Below are 24,075 nucleotides of genomic sequence, written 5' to 3'. Positions count from 1 at the left end.
CCCCAGGCAACCTCTTCCCAGAAACAATGTCTTTCTCTCTCTACCGTCCGTTCGGATTCTCTTTTCGGTCTCCGGCCCCCGTGCTTATGTACTGACCCAGCTGGCCAAGGACCAGACGGCAAAGGGGCGCAGCTGCAGTCTTGATAGGCCGACATTCGGAAATGGCCCCCGTGCCTCCGCAACTAAACCGTCCGCGTGTCTTTCTGCATCCTTCTAGCAGGGCAATGGGAGAGACAGAGAAGAGAAAAGTCCCACGCCGAGCGGCACCTCAATCACATCCTTGGCAGAGCATGCACGTCCTTGCTGCACGCTTCAGCTGCAGCTGCCTGCCAGACACCACCCACGCATATCAACCCTGCGCATCTTAACACCGTAGGATCTTGTGCATCTTGTGCTTCGTGCTTCCCGCCAGATCTCGTGTCTCAGTGGTCAGCAAACGCGACGGAGACAGCCTCCCTCCGCCAAAAGGATGTGCTGCACCGCATCCCGTCCACGCGGCCGATCGACACTGGGTCCGACCCTTTCACGATGCTTTACCCTCCGATTCGCGCAACCAGACACCACGATATCCCGCGCTTTTCCGCCGGCACTTGGGTTACCATGGCCTATGCCGTTTGCTGACACAGGCATCAAGGATCCGATCCTGTAATCTTATGCCCTTTATCGTCATGGCTACGGGGCAGGACCAGGGCATCTCCCAATGGAGGCTCTGCGAAGCATCCACCGAGCTTCTTGGTCCCCGGCACTTGCCACGATCCAGCTGCGGCTCCAGACCTCCCTCCTCCATCAGGACGGCGAGGGTCCTGATTCGCCATTCACCGCACTGGATCCATGCTCCCAAAGACCCTCGACCTGGTCTCTCCTCGTGGTTGGACAGTTTACGACTGCATCCAGTAAAGGCCCCTATGCTAATCGAAACCATGCTTGACCGTAACAAGCCTAGCAAGCGTGCAAGCAAGCCATACTGTCGTTTTCCTCATCGGCCAGCCTTGTTTCCAAGCTCTTTGGATACGTGCAGCCACAGCTCTGCCGTTCCACCAGCCAAGAAAGATAAACTGCTTGTCGTAAATCGACCAACAGTGGCTCTCCTTACAGACCCCACGCAACATGGCTTCAATTGAGGCGACCCCATCCATTGGATGGACTCAACTCCACTGGTTTGTCTCATGTGAGTTGTCTCTTTTGACTTTGACTTAATATGCTCTGTGACGAGGGTTTCTTTGCGCTAGTTGATTGTGTGCAGTGGTGGCCAAAGTCGTGTGGTGTGGTCGTGGTGTTAGTTGATCCAGCCGCTCTCCTCAGACAGACTTTACCCGTCCTTGCCTTGCTGAACCGGGCGATGTCTCTCAGGGCCTATCCATGTCAATGGATTCTCGTTTCTTCTTCCCTCCGTTGTCATCATCGCCCGTCTCATCCCATATTTTGCTTCTTCCATGGGCTCCTGTGTCTTTATTGGCTGCTCTCCGTACAAACCAATGAATGCACCAAGCCTGTCAAACGGCCCTGCTTTCCTAGTCACTGCCTCTGTCTACGCTCTCCTCCGTAACCCCACCAAACGCTCAACGGGATTGCACCTTGCTTGATAAGGAAGCTCTTGCAAAACCTTGGCAGAGCTTTCCTCGGCATAGGCCTCTTGCTTGAGTTGAGATATAAACCATCTACTCCGTCTCTCACTGCCCACCCAGCCATCTCCAACACAACGACACCGACAATGACACGCCAACTTATCCCCCAACTCTCACGGCATGTTGACGGCCATGGCAGCGGCTCCGGCCAGTCGGTCCGCAGCAACACCGCCTACACGGTGCGCGAAGCGCCGTTCGGAACGCCGCGCCCAATCCGTATAATCGGCATCGGTGCCGGGGCCAGCGGGATCAACATGATTCGCACTCTCAGAAATACACTCGGCCCCTCGACGTACGAACTTGTGATTTACGAGAAGAACGCGGACGTCGGCGGCACGTGGTTCGAGAACCGCTACCCGGGTTGCAAGTGCGATGTGCCCAGCCACAACTACCAGTTCTCCTGGAGGCCTAACCCTGCATGGTCGAGCTTCTTCGCACCCGCCGCCGAGATTGAGGAGTACTTGTGCCGGATATGTGACGATGAAAATATGCGTCCATACATCAAGACGTCGCACCAGATCGTTGCCGCATCATGGTCGGAGTCGAAGGCCGTCTGGGAAGTGCAAATCAAGGACCTAGAAACAGGAACCATCATCAACGACCATGCCAACTTTGTCGTGGATGCGACAGGAATTCTCAAGTATGTTACTCTCCTCCATAATGACGACCTGCGGATCCTGACTCGAGCAGCAAGTGGAAATTACCAGACGTGGAGGGCATCTCAGACTACCAGGGCACCCTCATCCACAGCGCAAACTGGCCCAAGAACTTTGACTACGCAGGCAAGAAGGTCGCTGTAATCGGTAACGGAGCGTCCGGTGTACAGATAGTGCCAGCCATTCGGCCTCGTAAGTATCACCAGCTCATCTTTCCAGGCGTTACACTGGGCTCACCTAGATGCAGATGTAAAGGAGCTCCATCACATCATTCGGACGCCCACGTTGATCATCCCACCACGGGTGGCAACAATGAAGATGGGCCCTTCAGCCCCTCTAATGCAGCAAATAGAGATGGACAAAGAAGAGCGCTTCTCGCCAGCACAGATTGAGCGGTTCAAGAACGACCCGGAATTCTACCACAAGTTTGCAAAGACCCTGGAAACCGACTCCAACATTAAGTTCGCGGTAGCACTCGTGGCTGGCAGTCCCCAGCAGAAGTGGGCTTTGGGCAAGACAAAAGAGTTCATGATGGCGATGCTCAAGGGTGACGAGAAGCTCTGCAAACAGCTCATACCCGACTTTGCGCTGGGTTGTAAGCGACTTACTCCCGCGCCCGGGTATCTCGAATCATTCCACGACCCCAAGGTTTCTCTTCACACGGATGCTATCAAGAGGTTCGTGGCCAACGGGATCGAGCTGAACAACGGACAAGTCCTCGAAGTTGATGCCATTGTCTGTGCCACCGGCTTCGACTCTTCGTTCCGCCCCTCGTTTCCTCTCACCGGCCGGAACGGAAACTTGCAGGACATCTGGGCCGAGCAGACACCCAAGGCGTACATGTCCCTCGCCGTTGCAGGCCTGCCCAATTACTTCAGTGAGCCGAACTCCACCCCGCCTATATGGACCCCTTTTCTAACAACAGCCTCAGAGTTCCTTGGTCCCAACGCACCCATCGCCCACGGTGATGTTTTTACACTTAGCGAGCACATCGCCACCTACATCGCCAACACGATCCGCAAGTGCCAGACGGAAAGCATCCGGTCAATCACCCCGTCGGAGGCGGCCGTCGAGGACTATTTCGAGCACACCGCCGCATTCATGCCTCGCACGGCATTCACGGGCGGGTGCAGATCCTGGTACAAACAGGGCGAGGTGAACGCTCCCGTGACGGGCCTGCACCCAGGGAGCAGGATGCACTTCATCCGCATGCTGGAACACTTCAGGGGCGAGGACTGGGTTTACACATACGAGAACGCCAGGCAGAACCGTTTTGCGTACCTCGGCAACGGCTTCACGCTGCCTGAGATGGAGATGCTCAAGGCTGGTGCGCCGGCTTCCTGAACGAGGGGGGCTTTGGCGAGTGTAGATAGCGTCGGCTTTGCTTTTTTGTTTACGGGCAATTGGTCCCAAGGTGGCTTGGTTTCCTTCGGGGCGGCTTTGCAGGCGTTGATTTGGGATGGGTTCTTGGCACGATTAATTCAAAATCGTATCCTGCACCATGTGATCCCCATCTTCAAGAATGATTCATGGCGATGGATCGTATTTCGTTATGTGGCTGATAGCATCGTGAGGCCGAGGCAACCAAGTGGCAAAAATAAGAGCGCGGTCTCAACATTAAGCAGAATGAATATGCCTGATACTCATAAGACAGTGCAGCTTCACCTAAAATTTCCGTTTTGATACTCAAAAGTTTGTTTAGAGACTGCGTGGTGTTCCATGGCTAGATTGCTTGCGTAATGAAGGTACGGTATGTATGAGGGTGAATCTATTTCTTTGAGTTGAGAAGTGTTGTCATATATTTTTGTGGTGTTTTTAAGCAATGAGTAAAAAGAAAACCAGGTGAGAATTGTCACTGGGGCATATTAGTCTTTTTTGCGCCGGCATGGCAACATGAAATTTGCTTGTGAGCCTTGGGTGACTGGCTGGTACCTTACCTAGCGCCCTACAGCCTCCATAGCCAGGGTGTCAGTCATCCGTCCTCCCCCTTGCGGTAAAGCGGCCGCTAAAAGTTGTCACTCGCTGTCTGGCATGAGCACCTCACCTACCTAGCTTCAGGCCACGATGTCTGAACGTCACACTATTTCGCGCCCTTGTGAACACGTTCCTGGCTTTCGTTTCTTATTAGTCTTCCGTGTTGGGTAAACCCGAACAGAGACCATCGTCATCGCCAATCGCAAGCACTTGCACTGCCACCCCGTCTTGCGTACATCAAGTTTCAAAACAATGTCCAGCTTGGGTCCAGTCGAGCATACTCATCTCGTTTCGATGCCAATCCCTCACTTATGGCCAAGCTGTCCAGAACACAACCTCAAAGACAAGGACAGATCACCCCGAAGCTCACCAAAGACCGAAATCTGTCAACTTGAGAACAGGTTCACCGTCCAATTGCTTACCAATGTTCAGCTTTGGAAGAGGACTCTGTGAACAAGATGTATTTAAACATTCCCCAAACCCAATTCACCACCCGGGAGATTTCTTGGTTCCCTGAGCTCAAAGCACCAATCACCTCTAAACACCTACCCACCCACTCAAGGAAGACCACTCCAGACCCTGAACGCATCCACCACAGCACAGCACCTACCTGTGACCTTACCCCTGCCCCGCCATCTGAAAGTCGACCCCGCGCATACCCATCCACATCCCGAAAGGAAGCTCCAATCTCGACCCCTTTGCTTCTGACCGCCCTCTGCAATTATCTCTTGCTGGCATAGGTAGATCCTTCCCAGACTTCTGCGGTGTCACAAACGGCAAGCTCGAGCTTCACAACATTTTTCACCACCCATCACACACCCTCGCAATGGCTACCTACCCCTCTCTCGAGGAGCGTCCCCTCAAGACGACCATCTGCCTCTTCGACGTCGACGAGACCCTCACTCCCGCCCGTCGCGTAAGCTCTACCTTCCCCCTTTCCCCTCCCAAACCCTCTAACCCTGACCTCCAAACCAGCATGCCACCCCCGAGATGCTCGACCTCCTCGCCCGCCTGCGCCAAAAGTGTGCCATTGGCTATGTCGGCGGCTCCGACTTCAACAAGCAGCAGGAGCAGCTCGGCGACGCCCAGACCCCGGTCACCACCCTCTTCGACTTCTGCTTCTCTGAGAACGGCCTGACTGCCTTCAAGCTCGGCCAGCCGCTGCCCTCCAACAGCTTCATCAAGTACATTGGCGAGGACAACTACAAGGAGCTCGTCCGCTTCGCCCTCCACCACATCGCCGACCTCGACATCCCCGTCAAGCGCGGTACCTTCATCGAGTTCCGCAACGGCATGGTCAACATCTCCCCCGTCGGCCGTAACGCCTCCAACGACGAGCGCAAGGCCTTCGAGGACTACGACAAGATCCATAACGTCCGCCGCGACTTCGTCGCCAAGCTGCGCGAGAAGTTTGGCCACCTCGGCCTCACCTTCTCCATCGGCGGCATGATCTCCTTCGACGTCTTCCCCACCGGCTGGGACAAGACGTACTGCCTGCGCCACCTCGAGAGCGAGGCCAAGAAGGAGGGCGGCATCACCTACGACACGATCCACTTCTTTGGCGACAAGACGCACGAAGGCGGCAACGACTACGAGATCTACACCGACGACCGCACCATCGGACACGCCGTCAGCGGCCCTGAGGAGACCATGCGTATCGTCAAAGAGCTTTTCGACTTGTGAAGCGTGCGGGAGGACAGCAGGCTGTGATGGTGGAGATACTGGAATCTGAATGCGGGCGGGGTGAGGTTTCCATGACAAAAAAGGAGAGATGATACCAAGACCAGATGGTTTTGCGGATGCGCAATTGCCTCGGCGGGGAGATAGACAGAGATCCCTTAAGAACTGAATTTAGAGCAAATAAAATCAATCAAGCGCTGAAAATATGGCCACGCCCTAGGTATCATAACCGGTGGAGGTCCCGCGGTCTAAGTCCGGCCTAGTTCTCAACCATTGGTCGAGACATTGCAGGAGGGTGAAGTACGTTTGTCCAGGCCTTCGATAATGCTCGCTCATTGTCTCACGTTGCAAGAAAGGTAGATTACGCAAAGCCTTAATCGCTCTGAATTGTAACTTGCTAACATTCAAAATCTAGCCCATGGATATCAAAATTCCCAATCCCCCTACTCCGAGCATAACCCTTTTTTGGTCCCTGTAAGCCACTCTATCGTTTATATCGTCCATCTCGGAACCATTTCATTACATAGCAATACAGAAAGTTGAGCCTTGCATCACCCCAGGACAATCTTCAGTGCCGCTGACTCTTTGGCAGGGGATGGATCCACGAAACCAACAAGTTGACCCCGATGTGGATGCACCCAATGACCCAGAACCCCTTTGCGTAGTTGGTGCCGTTGTCCATGAAGCGGAAGATGATGGCGAAGATGACACCACCAAGATTGCCGCCGGCGCCCGTGACACCAGACACGATACCGTTCGCGTAGCCGTGGACGTGGGGGATCAGACCAAAGTTGGCGCCGTTGCCGGCTTCGTGGAAGACGGCCATCAGGAAGATGAGCCCGAACATGGTCGCCTCGTCGTGCGGGTTCAGCAGGCCGATGAGCAGCAGCAGCGCGCCGGTGAGCACGCCGCAGACGGTGATCCACGCCTTCTTGAGCCAGAGGTTCTGGCCGCCGTACCGGTAGAGCAGGTCCGAGACGACGCCGCCGGCCGGGCGCGTGACGACGTTGAGGAAGCCGAACATGGCGGCCCAGTTGCTGGCGCCGGTCTGGCCGAGCGCGGGGAAGTTCTTGAGGTAGTAGGAGGAGAGTACGGCGTTGACGGCCAGCTCGCCGCCGAAGGAGCAGCCGTAGGTGGCGATGTGGAAGATTGTCTGCGGGGAGAGGACGACGGACATTGCTTCTTTGAAGGTGGGGTTGACGACCGTGTCGCCGCGCGCGGTCTCGACCATCTCGTCGCGGGAGAGGCGCACCTCGTGGTCGCCGAGGACGCCGTGCTGCCCGTTCTTGTTGCTGCTGTGGTTGCTGCGCTTCTCCTCGTCGGAGATCATCGAGCCCGCCGCCGTTTCCTTGCGGTCTGCGATGCCGCCGGGGACGTCGACGACGTCAGGGCTCGCGTCGACGACGCCGTGGGACTGCAGGTTCTCCTGGGCGTGGAGGTGGCGGTCGGCCCATTTGCCTGTGGGTGTGTCCTCGCATAGGAGGAGGAGGCCCAGGCCGCAGGCGAGGAGACAGATGACGGGGACGATGAAGGTGAGCCGCCACGCTTGGCCGGGGGAGTAGCCTCTCGCGTGGACGAAGGAGTCGTAGACGGCGGGCATGACGAAGTACGTGATACCGCCGCCGGCGTTGCCCCAGCCGCCGGCCAGGGCGTTGGCGGTACCGACAACGTTTTTATCGAAGAACCCGGTGCACCAGACCTGGCAGGGGACAAAGGTGGCGCCGAGGACGCCGATGAAGAAGCGGCTGATGTAGAGGCCCGTGGCGTCCTTGACGAGGGGGGCGAGGCCGATGGGGATGCTGCCGATGAGGAGGAGGGAGCCGAAGACGATGCGGGAGCCGAAGCGGTCGCACGCGGGGCCGGCGATGAGGCGCATGAAGAGTGTTGCGACGAGAGAGACGATGTTGGAGTTGGCGACTTGGGCGGTGGTGAGGTTGAGGTCCTTCTTGATGGTGACCGTGAGGAGGGGCGGGAAGGTGTACCAGGCCCAGAACTGGAAGCGGGTGTGTGTTAGCATACGGCAATCAAGGCAGGGGTCTCGGCCTGTTAGTCTACTCACGGCAATCATGAAGCCAAGCCACGAGAAGTGGAAGGCGCGTGCGTATACATTGAAGATGTTGAAGACCGGGATGCTGCGGGCTTTGCGGTTGACGGGGTTCACCTCAGGTGCCCTCCAAAGAATGGAAAGTTCCATGGCGAGAGGTTCGGTCGAACCGTCCGGAGTCGACGTGGTATGACGTGGGGTCTTTGGCAGAGTGCTTCTTTTTCGTGTAAGCGGGCTGGCTTTGAGCTGGACTCCAGGCGCTTGGTGCCTCAAGGTTACCCTGTCGTGGACTGTTATCGTGTCACTGTCGTTGAATGCTTAAATACAGGTAAACAGATCATGTATTCGGCCGGATATTGTCCTGGGTTTATATGGTTGTCCTCATTTCTGTAGCATAGTGTTCAGCAGAGAGAAGACGGTTGAAGCATCTCCGGAGGGACACCGCGCTAATCCCAATGGATGTCTGCCGCGAACGCTCCCTTGCTCTCTGTCTGTGGAGGTACAGGGAGATGGGGCGTGGGAAAGAGTGTACTGGAGGTGTGTCGATGGGACGGGAGGCGGGCCAAGCCTAAGAGCCAGAATGCACCAGCGGCGTGGGAGCCTTAAGAGCGGGCTCACTCGTCGATCTCTCTGATAAGACTCTCTTGCCGGGAAGAGGGCGGAAATGTCAAATTCTTTGCTGAAGTGTAGGTAGTCTGAGGCGCCAGAATAGTTTCTCAAGCCAAGTGCTGGGCTTGCACGATGCTTCGATCCGCTCAATCGTGGAAATCGATATGGAGGCCCAGATAGCGGCACTTTTCAATGCCAGGCTGTGTCGAAGAAGTATGTTGACTTGGAACACGGCTAGGTGAAGTCTTGATAAGACAAGAACCCGAAGTCAAGCTGAGGGAGCTGCTTATTGAGATCTTGGGGCAGATCAGCTCTTCCCCAGGTTTTCCCTTCAACAGGATGACGCGCTGTCTCCCAGAGGTAACAACGCTGCGGCCAATTGCGAGAACTTCGCAGCTAGTCTGGCCATCAAGATAACGAAGGCTCGAATGAGAGAGAGAGAGCCCACGGGCCAAGCAAGAGAGCCCGGCACTAGGTTCACGCCTTGTCTTGACGGATACAGCCTTTGCCTGTCCGGGGTGGTCAGTAGAGTGCTTTCCAAGAGAAATGATTGGACGGGGCCTCAAGAGACTGGGAGCAATTGAGCCAAGCGGAATCTTACGAGCTTATTGCTTATCTCTGGAGGCTCTCTGAGAGGCGCTCGAGATGCGGTCGGGACGGGTGAGCCAGGCCCCACCCCTGGCATCCAAGAGATAAGAAAGTGACACTGATAGCTGACTGGCGAGTGCTTAAACCTTTGGTGTCGATCTCCGCGGACCTCTCGTCGTGGCATGTGTCTAGGGACAGATGGGAGTTGGGCCGAATGATGCTTCCATGATTACGATGATTGTCTGTAGGTAGGCCAAGTTGAAGTGAGTGAGTGAGTGAGAAAGAGAGGAACTTGTCTAGTGGGGTCCTTGGCGACGATGATAAACTTTCAAGCACTGGCTTAGCCTCCCTACAATCTAGACCAATAGTCGGCCGGACGGTGACAAAGACAGGTGCTGGTGCTTTAACGATTGGCAGCTTGACCTAAAATACATCAGGCTTGGCATCATACTCATCTATTCTATCTTCTCATGAATATATCATACGCCTGGCGTAGTACGAAACGGAATCTCTCGTCATTCTCTATTCTCGTAAAAGATTGGCAAAGATTTCATGCTGATCCTGCATCAACTGCCGTGTACCGTCTCCCGGTCCGACTTTGGTGTAATTGGACGGCCTGCGATTGGGCAATGCTGCGGTCCCGTTCAGCTTCCCCCTTTCTGGATGCTGTCATTCCCCAGAGAGGTCCCCGAGCTAAACTCGCAATGGGGGATTCGTAGACGACAAATTGGGGTGACCGAGACTTTGGACTGCAATTAGGGAGTCGGTCGAGATAAGATACAGATAGCGGTGCCAAGGAGACCCCTGGCCGCAGAGAACACCCACTGTTCGCAAGAAAGTCTGCCCATGGCTTATGTCATCACTCTGCCCCCACGCTAATGACCCGCTTGTCTGGTCCAGGTGTTTCCCCTCCCGTCGCCGCGTGCATCCCCGGCCTCCCGGACCCGTGCCGTGACGGGGTCTAGACTTTCTCTGCCATCCGACCACATCCCTCGTCCCAAGCCGTGTTGTCTTGACGTCGACAGCAGTTCAAAATCACAAAAGATTTGATTCGGAGGGTCTTTATCGATACATCCATCGTATCCGTTATCAGTTGCAGGCTTTCAGATGGTCGTTTCCAACCTCCACCCTAACGCGGCGTTGCGGACCCTTTTCGCCATTTCGCACGTGTAAGTCATGCTCCGCGGAGATGCTTCATTAGAGATAACGACAAGACAGCCGCAACCTTCAACAACAGATGATGGCCCAAGCGCCATCCGACTTATGTTTAACGTCCACGGCTATCAATTGGTATTTGAGATGAGAGCTGTTCACCAGGCTTTGGGTTGCTAAAGTAGCCTGGAAGCACTCGAACTAGCATTTCGAGTTGCTTTCGCGACGGGAATGAGTAGTGTTTGAAGGTCTAGGCCTTCGCCACCAGAAAAGAAGCATTTTGGCCTTCCGATAAGGCCCTGAAAGAACTCTCTGGCTGCCCCTGGTTATGGATTGCACAAGTCTGCCAGGGCCTTCTTGCAGCGGCCCGCCCTTATCCTCTGATTGCGGATGGGTAGTGCACTCCAGAAGGGCCTACAGCGCTTCGGTCGACTTTGCTGCCTGCGTTTCTGGCATATCTTGATATTGGGCCAAGAAACAGTGCCCTTGTCACAACCGGATCAAAATTGGTATGGATAGCAGCGCCGACGCCGGAACGCATCGTTCGATCGCGCAAAGTCACTCAAAGAATCCTCGCGCTATCAGCTGTCATCTTCTCAAGGCCTGAAAAGAATCAAGACATATTCGGAGACTTGGCGTGGGCGAGACGCGCAAAATGTCGCCGCAGCACGCATCTGAACCCGTACGATTACTATCGCGACCGAACAAGTGGATCGTATCTTGCATCTCCGGTTCTCCCGGAAGCTCGTATCTACGCCCAACGACAGGCTTCAGCGCCCAGCTTGGGTCTCCAAGGTCAAGAGATATCGAAATCTCAACAGCAGCACCATACCGAAGCTGATCGATAGCTTGAGCTCGTCTCGGTCCATATTTACTTCATTCAATATGCTCACAAGATCGAGTGTATCGCGTGTTGCTGATTGAGGCAAGTCACGAATGACACAGACACTGACACATTCAATAGCCAAGTATTATGTCTGAGTATTACAAGTCTTTGCTTGACATCACGACTAGTTCTGCGATAAACGGACGTTGTCGCTGGTGCTACTACTGAGCATAACTCCCCACGACGGATACAATCTATAACAACCCTCGTACTCGAGCACACAAGTGCTTTCGTACCCGGTCTCGAGATTTGACGGCTATTCAAAAGCGGCATATTGCCGGACACGACAAGATTTGCAGAGGCAAGATGGCGTAGAGCATGACTGTTGTGGCTTGAGTCTGCCTATCGCCTGGCACCAGGCATGCCACGTGCACACCTTTCAGAGCACGAAATATCACCCAGAGCCTGTGAGTGTTCACTGTAGGTGAGCTCAGACTTCTGTGGAGCATTGGCCCTGCCCTGAGATGGCCGTTCCATTTGGGCTACAGACCATCCTAATAGTGTTTTGGTTCTACACATGGCCCTATCTCATCAACAGTCTTACTGAAATCACATCGTCAAATTGGCCTTACTACTACAAAACTCTAAGCGGTACCTCCGTGGCGAGCCGGACCATGACGCACACTCTTGTTAGTAGTTTCACCATGACGTGTCTGAGCATTCCGGGTCACGTTACAGCAAAAGCGTCGACCGCCTAGTTTCTCATGAGAAAGTAGGACCAACACAAGAAGGATTATCAGCTGCTTTATTGACCATCGTAACAGCAAGGAAAGCTAACTGCGATCCCTTAACGACACAGAATACAGAAGCTGCGAGTACACACCAGCTAGTGCTTGAGTACTGGTGCAATTTGATCAACATCTGACCGTGCCCAGCACTTACGTGCTCAGAATGACGAAGACGTGACTTTATCTGGCTCTTCTGAGCAAACACGGTATGAAACCTCAGCAGAGGTAGTGCGGCGGTGTTGTCGACCATCACAATTCGGTAGACTACACCACCGGACTCTCCATCGACGGTATCATTCATTCAGCTTGGACAAGTTTCCCCGGCCGGATAATCCACTAGCGTCACCTCTCTCACCTTCTGAATTCCTCCTCACTTCAGCCGACACTCATTATAGGCTTCGCGCTCACGGCTTGACGTACTCTCACAGGCCAACTCTTCACATACCGGCTTACATCTGATGTTCATCTGAAGGAATGATTCATTCATCTCCCAAGTATGATAGAATAGTGGCTCGTGACTACTAACATCAGTAAGATTCGTGCTTGGAATTCGAGCTCGTCGCTCATGACATCCGCGCGTGACGTCGATGTCACCCGAGAAAGACCATGGACTATTCCGTCAGTGTTCAGACTACAGGTAGTCATCTTACCTCGTCTAGTTTGAAAGGCACTTTACCCTTGACTTCACCTACAATCCGGCGAACGAGAACGGCAATGGCTATCCGAGACGAATTAGTCTCACCAAACCCACGAGAACTTTCAACCAACACCAGAGACGACCACCCAAGATCAACTATGACAACACTTCCAGTACCAGCTACGTATTTATAAATCCTCGTTTACCGAGACAAGAAAGCACAGAAAGACAAATGTCGTCACTCGTTGCTGCCGGATTTACACAACCCGCCCTAGGAGACCCGCTGAAGCCAGTGGACCAACCCGGAGCTTGGCCTACCTGACACCAACCCGTCTTAATCCACTCCTCCAGCTCCGTCGTCAACACCAAACAAGCTGGGTTCAGTCGCCCGGCTAGCTCAATCGGTAGAGCGTGAGACTCTTAATCTCAAGGTTGTGGGTTCGACCCCCACGTCGGGCTCAATTCCCGTCAGCGATTGGCACTCAGTTTCATTTTTGCACGTTTCCCGTTCAAANTTTTTTTTTTTTTTTTTTTTTTTTGCTCTCAATGTGTTTCTCCTTATGTGAACCTGCTCCGCATATTGCCAGATCGCCCGGACGTCTTCGTATATAGCTCGTGTGCTTCTTTCCCGCTTGAAGATGTGTGTGGTAAATTAGGGCTGGCTGGGTAAGGTGAATGGCACGGTTGATGAATGAGCTTATTCGGTGGGTCTCCCTTTGTCTGCGATTGTCTGACCGTCACATTGATTCAGTGTTCATCTCTCTGAGGACTAGGCTGGATAAGCAAGTCTTAGGGATGGGGGATAAAAAAGTGCATCGACTTGAGACTGAATTGAAATGGAACAGCAAGAGTTGCATGTATAGTGCACTAGATGATGTCTGCTTACCAGATTGCCAACAACTCGGATCAACCAGCTTTCGCTGAAGCATAGGTATGCTTTAGCGACGATGATGACTTGGAGTTAAATTGCAGACGTCTCATGGGCAATGGGAGGTATAACGGAATCATGGAGCGCTGTATTCATCATCCACATCGCCTCAGACTCTTCTTACATGTGGTCCAATAAAGGGCCAAATCTTCCCCTACCGCTACCGTCTTCGTCGTCGGCGCAGTCTGCTATCGTTGTTTGCCGTTGTTGTCACTTGCCAATGTCGTCGTATGTCCAGATTATCTCTCAGTCCCCAGGCGTATTAAAGCACGATGTAATTTGGACCATATGAGCACAGGGAAGAGGGCGATGTCTTACACGTCACAGACCACGGACCATGGCCATCAAGTGTCAGACTTGTTCACTCTAGATTGAGAATGCCGTGCCAGTATGTTCCTGAAGTCGCAAATCAAAGCATGAAAGTCATTCCACCACCCTCAGGGCTTGCTTCGAATCAGCCCAGGGCAGATGTTGGAGCCCATCCACCCAAGGACTGGCAGTCTGTGGAAACCTTATTTTAGGGTGCTTTTCATGATCTGCGCATGTTGGCTGGCATCAGCATACCCCCCCGAGAAGAGACAAAGTTTGGACGTTCGCGGAGTCCACACACCATGACAAATGGTAGGGGATCACGCAAAGCTCAGCTTGATTGGATCCATGGCTCTATCAACGCGTGAACTCTTCCCTCCTTTTCACTTGAAATGGAGGTCCAACCCATACAGGTCTCTCGAAACCGTTGAAGAAGACCTGAAGCAAAGCGCGACAAAGTCGGTCTTTGAGCCTCTTCTGAAGGGCTTCTACTTGGGCGTCTCACACCAGAACAGATACTCGAGAATTTGAAGACTTCCAGTGGCAGCAACGAGAGGAATGACCCAACGCGCCAATGTATGGCAAAATATGTTGCTGCGTGTGAACTTTCGAATGGGTAGGGAATCACTCTGGGTTGATGGTTGTTAACAGAGACCAAGCGGGCCAGTGCTGTCCATCACCATACCTCATCTGAGCACAAACATGTTGGTGGGAGTTGGCTGGACAGATCATTTAGCAGCGTGTTTATGTTACACGGCCAGCAGTATGTGGCGGCCAGGTCCCAATTCATTGTGACCTGGACGTCGGAATAGCATGCTACTACTATCTGCTGGGCTCCGTCACAATGACTTGAAATCCCCAACGTCACTCTTCCTCAAGCACGTCATGGACCGCATAGGCATCTCTCTTTGCAAGGGGCCAGAGTTCGACCGGATGTCTCGCAAGCCCTCACCTCCGGTAGCATTCGGGTTCCATCAGGGCCAGAGTACAGACAGAGAGAACTCTCAAACCAATGACTTTACCCCTTAATCAAGCGTTCACTCGCAACTGAGTCAATACTCAATAACCCCATATCACGCCGCCTACACGGAACGGAACACTCCTTCCCATCCTCAAAATTGCCATGCCGCCAAACGCGCGTCTACCTCGCTCCCACCGTCTGCGCCAAACACCGTTTTCACATACTCTGCTTGGCATCCCCAATGAGGCAAACCGACCTGGCAGCGAGGTAGATCGCCAACCATGCGACCGCCGTACCGCGCTCGCGGCACCCGGCAGGGTTCAACCCTCGACGACAACCACCCGCCTCATTAACGGCCCTGTCAACCTGCAGCAGCAGCAAGATGCATCATCCCATCACGCCGTGGGGTCACAGACGATGTCACCAGCGTACCGCGACCATCCTCGCGGGCGGGACGGGCGGTCGTCGTGTTCGTTGCTCTTCCCACGGACGTGGACTCCCGAGATGAGCACAGGTGCCGTTCCGAAAGTATAATTCATTGCATTGCGTACGTGGTAGCCACCCAATTCCAATGGAAGATTGAAAGGAACCAATATTGGGAAAAACCAAGCTTCGTTGCTCAGATCGCCAAGGATTTCGTACACCAAGAAAATAGACAAATGAGGAGAATGGTTAAAGAAGAGGGAAATTTCGAAACGGCGCCGAGATCCGAACGGAATCGCCGGTATGGACGACACTATCGCGCAATTCAACCTGGGGGAAGAAGTAACGCTTCGAAACAGAGGCCGCCCGGATAAATTGAGAAGAATAACAGCGACGAATGCACGCAAAAAGACGACCCAGGTTTCAAAAGCACCATGATCCCGGGCTCGTCGGACTCGAACAGAGTTTCCCGAGCGATGTGTCTCCAGCAGAAAAAACGGAGGTGCAATCTACTAGCCGAGTCATGAACGGTTCGCGTCAGGTTTCGAAGGCGAGGCGGAGCTTGGCGGTCGCGAGGGACACTCCTGGCCTCCTGGAGTCTGAGAGAGATGTTTTGATTGTTGATTTGTTGGATCTACGGATCCTCCTCAGGGCGGGGAAAGAGGGTACGGATACCATAAAAAAAGAGGAAGGGGCAGACGGATAGACTCCGTGTACTCGGGCACTTGACCGAGTCCGTCTGGGCCGGGGCAGCCGCCGGTCGAGTGGCTGGACGACAGCGTTGTTGCGATCGGCGGTTGTGGTAATTTCGACTGAGTAGGAAAGACCGCAGAAGCAGCTGCAGAGACAAAAACAAAAAATAAAAATACGAGAGAGGAAACAAGGAGCTGTCAATGGAGATTTTCAGAGTCATTGAGGGAGGGAAATGCACGTTACCGCGTTGCTGCAGACTTGATGTCTTTGGTGGTGGTACATCCTGGTGTGTCAACACATGGAAGCTCGTCTGATTCTAGTGGCCGAGGACCCTGCGGCCGGCCGAAACTGCCCTGGGCCAATTGTGCATTCAGATGCCACCAGTTCACGTCAGACAGGATGTCGGTCGTTGCATGACAGCTGCAAGGTTATCTGATCTGCAAGGGCGGGATCGCACCTCCACGAAAGGGATCGGCAGTGTCACTGGGCTGAAAGAAAGATGGTGGTGAAAAATGATTTTTCGTGTTTTCTAATAAGACCAAGTTCGTTCTTCTCTCACATTATCAACTAGAAAGGTATCAACCCATCCCTCGTGAATCGCAATTCGTCCACGCGGGAAACTGGTATCGAATAAAACACAATAGAAACGCCATGTGCGGAGCCCGTTTTCCTCCAAGCTGGACCAGCGCAATAATTCTCTGGGCCTAGATAGCCTTGGAAGCCGAGTCCCCGTCTTTTTTTCCTGTCATGACCTATATGCACGTTGAAACCAAACCCATACCCATGCGATTTAACAGATATGAAAGATCCGAGAAATGCTTAGAGGAGGGCAGCAACGGCAAGACCACCGAGGACGGCGAAGACACCAGCGGTAGCCTGGGCACCTCCGGCGACGCCAGTGACGGTGGCCAGGGTGGTGGAGGGGGTCTTGGTGGCAGTGGAGGTGCCGTTGCCAGCGGGCTTGGTGACGCTGGTGACGACAGTAGCGGGGGCAGAGTTGACCGGGGTGGGGACAGCGGTGGTGGACAGAGCGGTGCTGGTGTTGGCAATGACAACAGGGGCGGAAGAAGAGGCGGAGGCCGCAGCAGAGACAGAGGCAGAGGCAGAGGCCGAGGGGGTCGCAGAGACGGAGGCGGCGGACAGAGTGACGGTCGCGGTGCCGGCGCTGGAGACCAGGGTGGTGGTGCCGGAGCTGGAGTCGCTAGCGGTGATGTGGAAGGGGTTGGAGTACTGGAAGTCGGCGGCGTTGGACTCGGACTTGATGACGAGGCCGTAGAAGGCGTCCTTGCCGAGAGTGCTGGGGATGGTCCAGGAGTACTTGCCGGCGGAGTTGGCGACACCGGCTGGAGTGATGTTAGTCGAGTGTTTTTTATTGTTTTTTTTTCCAAACTTCCTCGGAGGGAAGGAGGGATGGGGCTACTCACAGGCAATGTCGAGGAGAGGAACCTGGGTGTTCTGGGTAGCACCACCGATCAGGCTGATGGAGACGGTGACGTCCTTGAAGGCATCGGGGGCGGTCCACTCGATGGTGTAGGTAGAGCCGGCAGCGATCTTCTCCTGGGAGAGAGGCTTGGTGACGGGGTCGAAGTTGGGGTTCTGGGCCAGGACGTTGGCGGCGAAGGCCAGGAAGGCAGCGGCGGAGATGGTGAAACGCATGTTGACTGATTTGGTGATTTTGAGGTTGTTGAGAAGGTGATTAGAAGTTAGGTCTATATAAGAAGACGGTAACGAGTCGAACGAGTGACTAGAAGAAGCGAGTAAGGTTTTAAGGGAGAGTAGGTGTCTTGCGACGGTGGGTAATGAGTGACTGTATATAAAAAGAGCGGCAGGCTGAAGCCAGAGGACGAGACGCACACGGGGGTTCTGAGTTTGACTGGGCTGTGGTAGGGAAGGAAGGAGGAAAGAGAAGAAGATCAGACGAAGCGGAGGGATTGAAAAGAAGAGGAGGTGTAGCCTGGCGAGGTGGTGCTGGTAAGGTACCGTAAGCGCATGGAGTGGAGTGGGAGGTGAGGTGGGTGGTGCCCTCCCCCGGGCTAGGCTCCTAGGCTGCTGCTGCTAGGCTCACGGGGCCGGGCGCGCGGCAAGGGGGTGAGGTGGTGCAAGGTCCCAGAACTTGGTGGTCCATCCATGGTCCCAGGTGCGCTTGATCCATCCATCATCACCCATGGGCATGGGCATTGGGCAACGGGATCATGGTTCTGGGTGAGAAGTGAGAAGGAGAAGGGGGGTGGCCTTGAGGCATCCCTGGCCCAATTAGGCTAGGCCGGGGTTGACAAGAAATCTGTTTTCTGGCTTGTTAGTTGGTGCTTGTGAAAACTCGGGAAGGGAGCAAGGGCAGGAGCAACTGCCAACCCAACAGCGAGGCCGCGGTGCAGCACACAACACTTGGTTCTGGTCTTGCACCACCACAGTTGGGCGCAATGCTCCTGTCGAGGTCTGCATGCCTCGTTGCAGTTGTTGACTGCGCCGCCGACAGAGCAAGCATGGGTCTGCAAATTAAAGACGAGATTGGGCTAGTGTGATTGGGCCGTTGCGGCACGGAGCAGGGGGTGTGGGGTCGTGGGAAATTTCCCTGGCGCAGGTACCTCGCGCGTCTGCAAGCCTTAGCCTATTACCTTACCTGCGAAGTACCCTACCTAGGGCAGCAAGTGAGCACTATGTGAAGCGCGCGTGGAGTCCGGCATCCTGGACCAGCACAACTCGCTCGTGGAGGACGGGAGTGTGTCTCTTGCCCTGAATGGCAAAGTTGCTCTTGACAGGTTGGTGCAGGTGCAAGTGCAGCCCAGGTGCAGCAACACCACCCTAACCGAACAGGGCTGAGCCAACGCGCTTTCCGCTTCCCACCCTGAGGACCGTCGCGCCAGCCAATCACAACATCAGCGCGAATTCAGCATGCATCCCCTTCTTTCCCGATTCAGGGGTGCGTCCTTCAGGTGCACTCCGTCTTCTCCTCCGCCTGTCGCTCTCGCTCCTCACCCCTCCCGCCAGTCCACTGTCGGTCCCGTCATCCATGGCGGCATCCAGTCTCCTCCGAAGCAAAAACCCACTGCCCAGCGGGTCACGATCTCCTTTTTCCCTCCGAGCTGGCGCGATGCCCCCAGGCAACAGCACGGCACTGTGACTGCGGACTATTATCCATGGGTTCCATTGGTTTGCGACGTTGCGCCGCTGCACTCATCTTTTGATGCCCCTCCTGCGATCCTTTCGCGAGGCCTCAAATGGACTGGTCGTTTGCTCTAGCACCCGCGTAAGGACGGAAACCCGCCCATCGGGTCCGTAGCCCTGCCACCAAACGACCAACCTTGGCAACGCCGCAATGGCAACTCGAAAGTGACTGCGAGGCCAAAATAAGGCCCAGCCCAAGCCGCCATCGAGAGCCAAGTTTCGTGGATGGCGTGCTTGCCGGGTGCACACGCAGGCACAGGCACACAGGCACGGAGCTGAGCCCGAGTGCTTTGGAGGGACACCACGCATATCCGTACCACGCATTTCAAAGGGAAAATAGCATCGCCCAGACGTACATGGTCTCCGTTCCCCGTACTTTGGTAACCGAAAGTCCCAAGGGGGGGAGCACTGACATTTGCGGCCCACGAGCCGTGGACGGCGGACATGGATGGACGTGGACGGTGGACGGGACAAACAATGTCGACAAGACGGACTTCGGCCAGCAGTTCCCTCTTCCATGCTCACTTTTCATCCTCCAGACCTCCACTGGCATCTCTCTTTTGCCCCTGCCGGGAATCTCCCCGATCCCTCATGGACACAGCAGCTGCCAGCATGAAATGAGCGGCTGCTGTTTGGTGTCTCGCCCTCGGATGAGTCCACACGGGGTCGAGATGATGTGACGTCTGTTATGTCCCATTGAGCATCGAGCGTTTAAGCTAAGTAATTACCTTAACGTGGATCTGGAAATAGACGTCGCTAATTTGCTGCAAAATCCAAGGCAATTGGAGACGGTCGCGCGGTACAAGTGTACGTACCTGCTGGCACGCACCACACTGCGCTTTTAAGCGATTCGACCACTGCAAGGAACAGGCAAACCGTTCTTGGGACCGCCTAACTTGGCCAGCCGCAGCCGCCAATGCCATGGCCCTTTTCTCACTTCCACCCATCTTTCCCAACGCATCCTACCCATCTCGTCCTCCACGCACCATTCACCGCACTGTCAGACGGACTAACACCGGCCATGCGTCAAAGCGACTCACTTAATTTCCTACGCCGCAGCCCAAGTCCTGCAGCCCCCTACGCAGCGAGCACCCTCAATGGGCAGCCTTTGGATTGCTGTCGGGCTGGCAGCCAGGCGGCCGCTGAATACCGGAAGCTAAATCATAGGTCAGCAGGGGACGCCGATTCGACATGCAAATGCAGAAAAGGATCTTTTGTCTTCGGCCCTTCGAGAACCCCTCCGTCAACCATCATACACAGCACTAGTTGCCAAGCGAAGGCAGATGTGACATTGACCGGTCATTAATTCATCAAATATAAAGAGTTTTTTTTTTTTTTTTTCTCCGGCCTGGCACTCTCTCAAGGGCCATGATACCCCATCATCACCTCATCGTCGACCCTCATGTAACAACCCCGATTACTCTACTACCATGTGAAATTCGGATTTCCACACCAGCCGCGTTCTCAGGGCTTGCAGCCTGTCGCTGGCACTTGTCTTGCTCCCCTGCTCACGCCACCCCGAGATATCCTTCAGTCAATGACTCTGCCATCCATGTCCACCATGCGGGAGGTCATCATGGGCCTCGAGACAATCTGGGGGCCGCCAGCTTTACGCCCCAGCCAGCCCCAATGCCCGCCTGCTCAGGCGCACACTTCGCATCATGCAGGGCCTCGGGCAGAAGCCGCACTCGGCCAAGTTCAACATCGGCAATCTTCGCCCTCGCTTCCTTCATCGCCCATTCATCTGATATTTCAACTACGGCCATGAGCCATCGCCATGACGTGCTCTTCCGCCTCTCAACGCAGCCCTTGATCCGATTAATCGCGGTGGCTTCTGTGCCTCCACCGCCACACGGCCTACTCTTCGGGTCATCCGTCGTCAAGGTCCCCTTTGCCAGTGTTCCCTGTCAGAGTTTCAACACCAAACTCTATTGCCCACAATCCACGACCCGAGATAGCGAATCTCGCGGTTCTTTGATGAAAACGACTCGCAAGTCGTGGGTCCCCGCGTATGAAGGCATTAACAACGGGGTAAGCTGAAGTCAAAAGCCCCTTGATCGCCCGGAAGACGTCATGAGCCAATAACGGCTTTAGCGCAAAACCAAACGCATGGTGACAAGAATAGCTACGGTCATAGTAGGCATAGCAGTCTCTGCTGAGGCCATTCGCAAAAAACCCCAACCCTGACATGCCGTTTTTTTCGGGCCTTCCCTTCCATGCTTGTCAAAGGTTGGCCGGTTGGTTCTCTCTATGTGACTCTAACAACGCAGTCAGCGTCGCCTTTATCCGTATATGGTCGAGCTAGATAACTTCTCCCGGCATTCTGCAGTCAAGCGGCACAGCGGTGCGTCTACACCGCGAGATCTTGTGTCACGAGGCCAGAGTTGACGCCGCTCCCCAACCTTTTCTGCGAATGCGCCAGCCTACCTTCGTGGGGAAAACCTTGGTCGTCGCTTACGGTGCCACGATACCAATATTGCGCAACGTTGCGACAAGGTCATACGTGTGTAGGTGCCGCCTCGCGCATTGCACCAACGAATCCGGCAATCATGTCAGCAGTTGCTGCAGCCCGCATCACCCATCGCATGCACAAGAAGCAAATATTGAAAATGCGACCCAGCCCTAAGCCACTTTCCGGCACCCGAAAGAAGCAAACGGGCTGGGATGGGGTGCGCTGTCGCCAGCACGGTACTTTTAAGCCTATTTCTTCTGGTTGTCGTTCGATCGATGACGTCCTCTTCGTGGGATATTTTTCACTCACATCGTGAGGGTCTAGAGTCTGAGGTGATCTTGATTGCTCTCGGTCTTATTATGCGTCGCATTCTTGACGAGAAACGTTTCGCGGCGGCTAACAAAGTCCAGACTAGTCGTCCCGCCCCGTTGGACCTTGGAATGACCGCGCGGTACTTCATCTTCCCTAGCGCGAAGCCATGTATTGTTGTTTTATCGCTCGACTAAACTTGGTGCTCACCTCTCCCCCGCCATCAGAGGAAATGAAACCCTTGGCTCAGGGCTGAGGAAAGATGGCGCACCGCCTACTCCCGAACCGCTCCGTACGCCGGCGGAGGTCGACCCCTCCGGAGGACAATTCCGGTCTGCGGCGCGGAGCGGAGGTCCCAATGACTTTTATGTTCTCCACTGGGCCGATCGGAGACGCAGATCGCTCCTTCGGGCCCTCCTTTGGAAGCCACCCAAGCAGGATTTCTCCAAAACTACAACAGGAGCTTGACTGCCGCAACAAGTGTTGTGGCGCGAGGCTGTGAAACACCGCAAGCCAGTCGCATACCGAGAAGCTTCGCCATTGATGCGGAGTAGAACGTCCACGTGACCCGCCCCAACATCGACGGATATGGTCGAATCACCTCGAAACCCCGTAGAACCTGCTAGATATGGTGAGAATTTAATATCGCAAAAGACAGCTGCGCCCGAGTATCGTGATAGCCTCGTTTCGTGTTAAGATATAGCCACTCAACCCCCAACCCAAATCATCACCTTTCACCTCTTCATCGCCAAAGACCCCGTACCCAAAACCACCAAACTCCATCACATCCCAAACATGACAGTCACAGAATTCATCCTCCTCTCCTTCAAACACCCCTCGTCCTCCCCCTCGGCAGCCTGGGCCGACGTCACATCCACTCTCAAATCCGTCCCCGGCGTGACCTCCCTCTTCACCGGCCCCCAGCTGGAGGACCCGTCGCGGCACCTGCTCGTAATCAACTGGGCCTCCCCGGAAGCCTTCTCCGCCTTCGCCTCCTCGGAGTCCTACACGCCCTGGTTCGCCTCCCTCAAGGCCATCGCGGCAACGGACCCCGCGCCCGTCTTCTACAAAGCCCCCCTGGTCCCGGACGAGCAGGAGAAGGCCCTGCGCGCGCCCTGCACCGAGGTCTTCGTTGCCTACGGCGTCGAGCCCGACTTCATCGGCAAGACGGCCGCGTTCGCGGGAGGATTGTCGGCGGCTCCGATCGCGGGGTTCCACGGACACGCGTACGGCGAGGTGTCGACGCCGCTTGCGTTCGGGGCGGAGGGCGAGAAGGGCCCCGCGGTGACGTTGTTGCTTGGGTGGGATAGCAAGGAGGCGCACCTTGAAGCCAAGGGCAAGGCTGGACGTACGTTTCTCTCTTCCTCTTCAGCTGTTGGCATGGATTATGGGGCTAACGACTCTGCAGCAATCTCTGACAACATCCATCTGCTGAGGTCGGGCCGCAAGGATATCGCCATGGTAAGTCGGGGCGTTGAGCAGTTAACACGAACTCGAGGGTGCTAACGTTGCGCAGTTCCATGTGAATCTCAAGCAAATCTGAACGAAAGGGAGCTCCAAGGGCGTTCAGGGGAATCGGCGGAGAAGCACGAGAATTGGGTGGTTATGATGGTACATAGATCCTAATATTGATACTACAAACTGTCATTAAAATTATAATTGTACTACGGAAGCGACATGGTCTAAGTGCTGAGTGTCGTTACGAAGAATAGGAAGACAAGACAGACTCTCTCTTGAAACTCGTAAAGAAGCTGCCAGAGACTAGCCTTCGTGCCATGGCCAGCATCAGAGCGTAACTTTTCTCGTCTTCAAGTATATGGCCGCGGGACTACGAGAAACAGAAGAAAGTAGAGCGTCGATGCAAGCTGTGGTGAGACGAACGGCTTCTGTCTGTGATTAGTTGTGCAAGAGGTTGTAGACCACTTAACTGTGTTATCATCCTCGGTCCTTCCGCCTTGGACACTCCCTACCGTCCCACTCGTAGCGCTTGCGATGAGCTCGTCGGATCCCTAGAACAATCGTGTTAGCAAACTCCAACTCCTAAGGGTCAATGAACCCTCGCCCGCGTTGTCCAACACTATTTCTCCTCCGCCAAGACGCGGGCAAGGAATGGGTAAGCATGGTACTGCGCCTCAAGGGAGGGTAGCGCGCATGCTGAGCCACAGACATAGGAAAGAGGGCTAGGCTAGGCAAAAGCTCGAAGGCTGGTGGCAGGCAGGCAGGCTTGGGACGATATTGAGCGGGGTCACGGGAGAG

The 24,075-nt window shown here is 54.8% G+C and overlaps 5 protein-coding genes across 5 annotated transcripts; 3 read left to right on the top strand and 2 right to left on the bottom strand.

Moving 5' to 3' along the window:
* Positions 1 to 1,711: 1,711 nt before the first annotated feature.
* GCG54_00004543 (FAD-binding monooxygenase aflW) lies at positions 1,712 to 3,625 on the top strand (the record flags this gene model as incomplete). Its single annotated transcript, XM_045404592.1, has 3 exons — positions 1,712 to 2,265; positions 2,316 to 2,473; positions 2,529 to 3,625. The coding sequence occupies 3 exons, from the start codon at positions 1,712 to 1,714 to the stop codon at positions 3,623 to 3,625; spliced, it is 1,809 nt and encodes a 602-aa protein (XP_045262535.1).
* Positions 3,626 to 5,081: 1,456 nt separating this feature from the next.
* Positions 5,082 to 5,938, top strand: GCG54_00004542 (Phosphomannomutase; the record flags this gene model as incomplete). The annotated part of the gene is made up of 2 exons (XM_045404591.1): positions 5,082 to 5,171; positions 5,231 to 5,938. The coding sequence occupies 2 exons, from the start codon at positions 5,082 to 5,084 to the stop codon at positions 5,936 to 5,938; spliced, it is 798 nt and encodes a 265-aa protein (XP_045262534.1).
* Positions 5,939 to 6,503: 565 nt separating this feature from the next.
* Positions 6,504 to 8,129, bottom strand: GCG54_00004541 (Nitrate transporter; the record flags this gene model as incomplete). Its single annotated transcript, XM_045404590.1, has 2 exons — positions 6,504 to 7,928; positions 7,995 to 8,129. 2 exons carry the CDS (start codon positions 8,127 to 8,129, stop codon positions 6,504 to 6,506), a joined length of 1,560 nt encoding a protein of 519 aa, XP_045262533.1.
* Positions 8,130 to 16,712: 8,583 nt separating this feature from the next.
* Positions 16,713 to 17,549, bottom strand: GCG54_00004540 (uncharacterized protein; the record flags this gene model as incomplete). Its single annotated transcript, XM_045404589.1, has 2 exons — positions 16,713 to 17,236; positions 17,318 to 17,549. 2 exons carry the CDS (start codon positions 17,547 to 17,549, stop codon positions 16,713 to 16,715), a joined length of 756 nt encoding a protein of 251 aa, XP_045262532.1.
* A 5,065-nt stretch (positions 17,550 to 22,614) lies between these two features.
* GCG54_00004539 (uncharacterized protein) lies at positions 22,615 to 23,362 on the top strand (the record flags this gene model as incomplete). Its single annotated transcript, XM_045404588.1, has 3 exons — positions 22,615 to 23,167; positions 23,192 to 23,280; positions 23,336 to 23,362. The coding sequence occupies 3 exons, from the start codon at positions 22,615 to 22,617 to the stop codon at positions 23,360 to 23,362; spliced, it is 669 nt and encodes a 222-aa protein (XP_045262531.1).
* Between the last annotated feature and the right edge of the window lie 713 nt (positions 23,363 to 24,075).

The sequence above is a fragment of the Colletotrichum gloeosporioides genome (genome assembly GCF_011800055.1).
Source record: "Colletotrichum gloeosporioides strain Lc1 chromosome Unknown consensus_54, whole genome shotgun sequence".
Taxonomy (NCBI): domain Eukaryota; kingdom Fungi; phylum Ascomycota; class Sordariomycetes; order Glomerellales; family Glomerellaceae; genus Colletotrichum; species Colletotrichum gloeosporioides.
The sequence above is the reverse complement of the archived record's forward strand: the minus strand, read 5'-3'. Positions and strand labels throughout refer to the sequence as shown.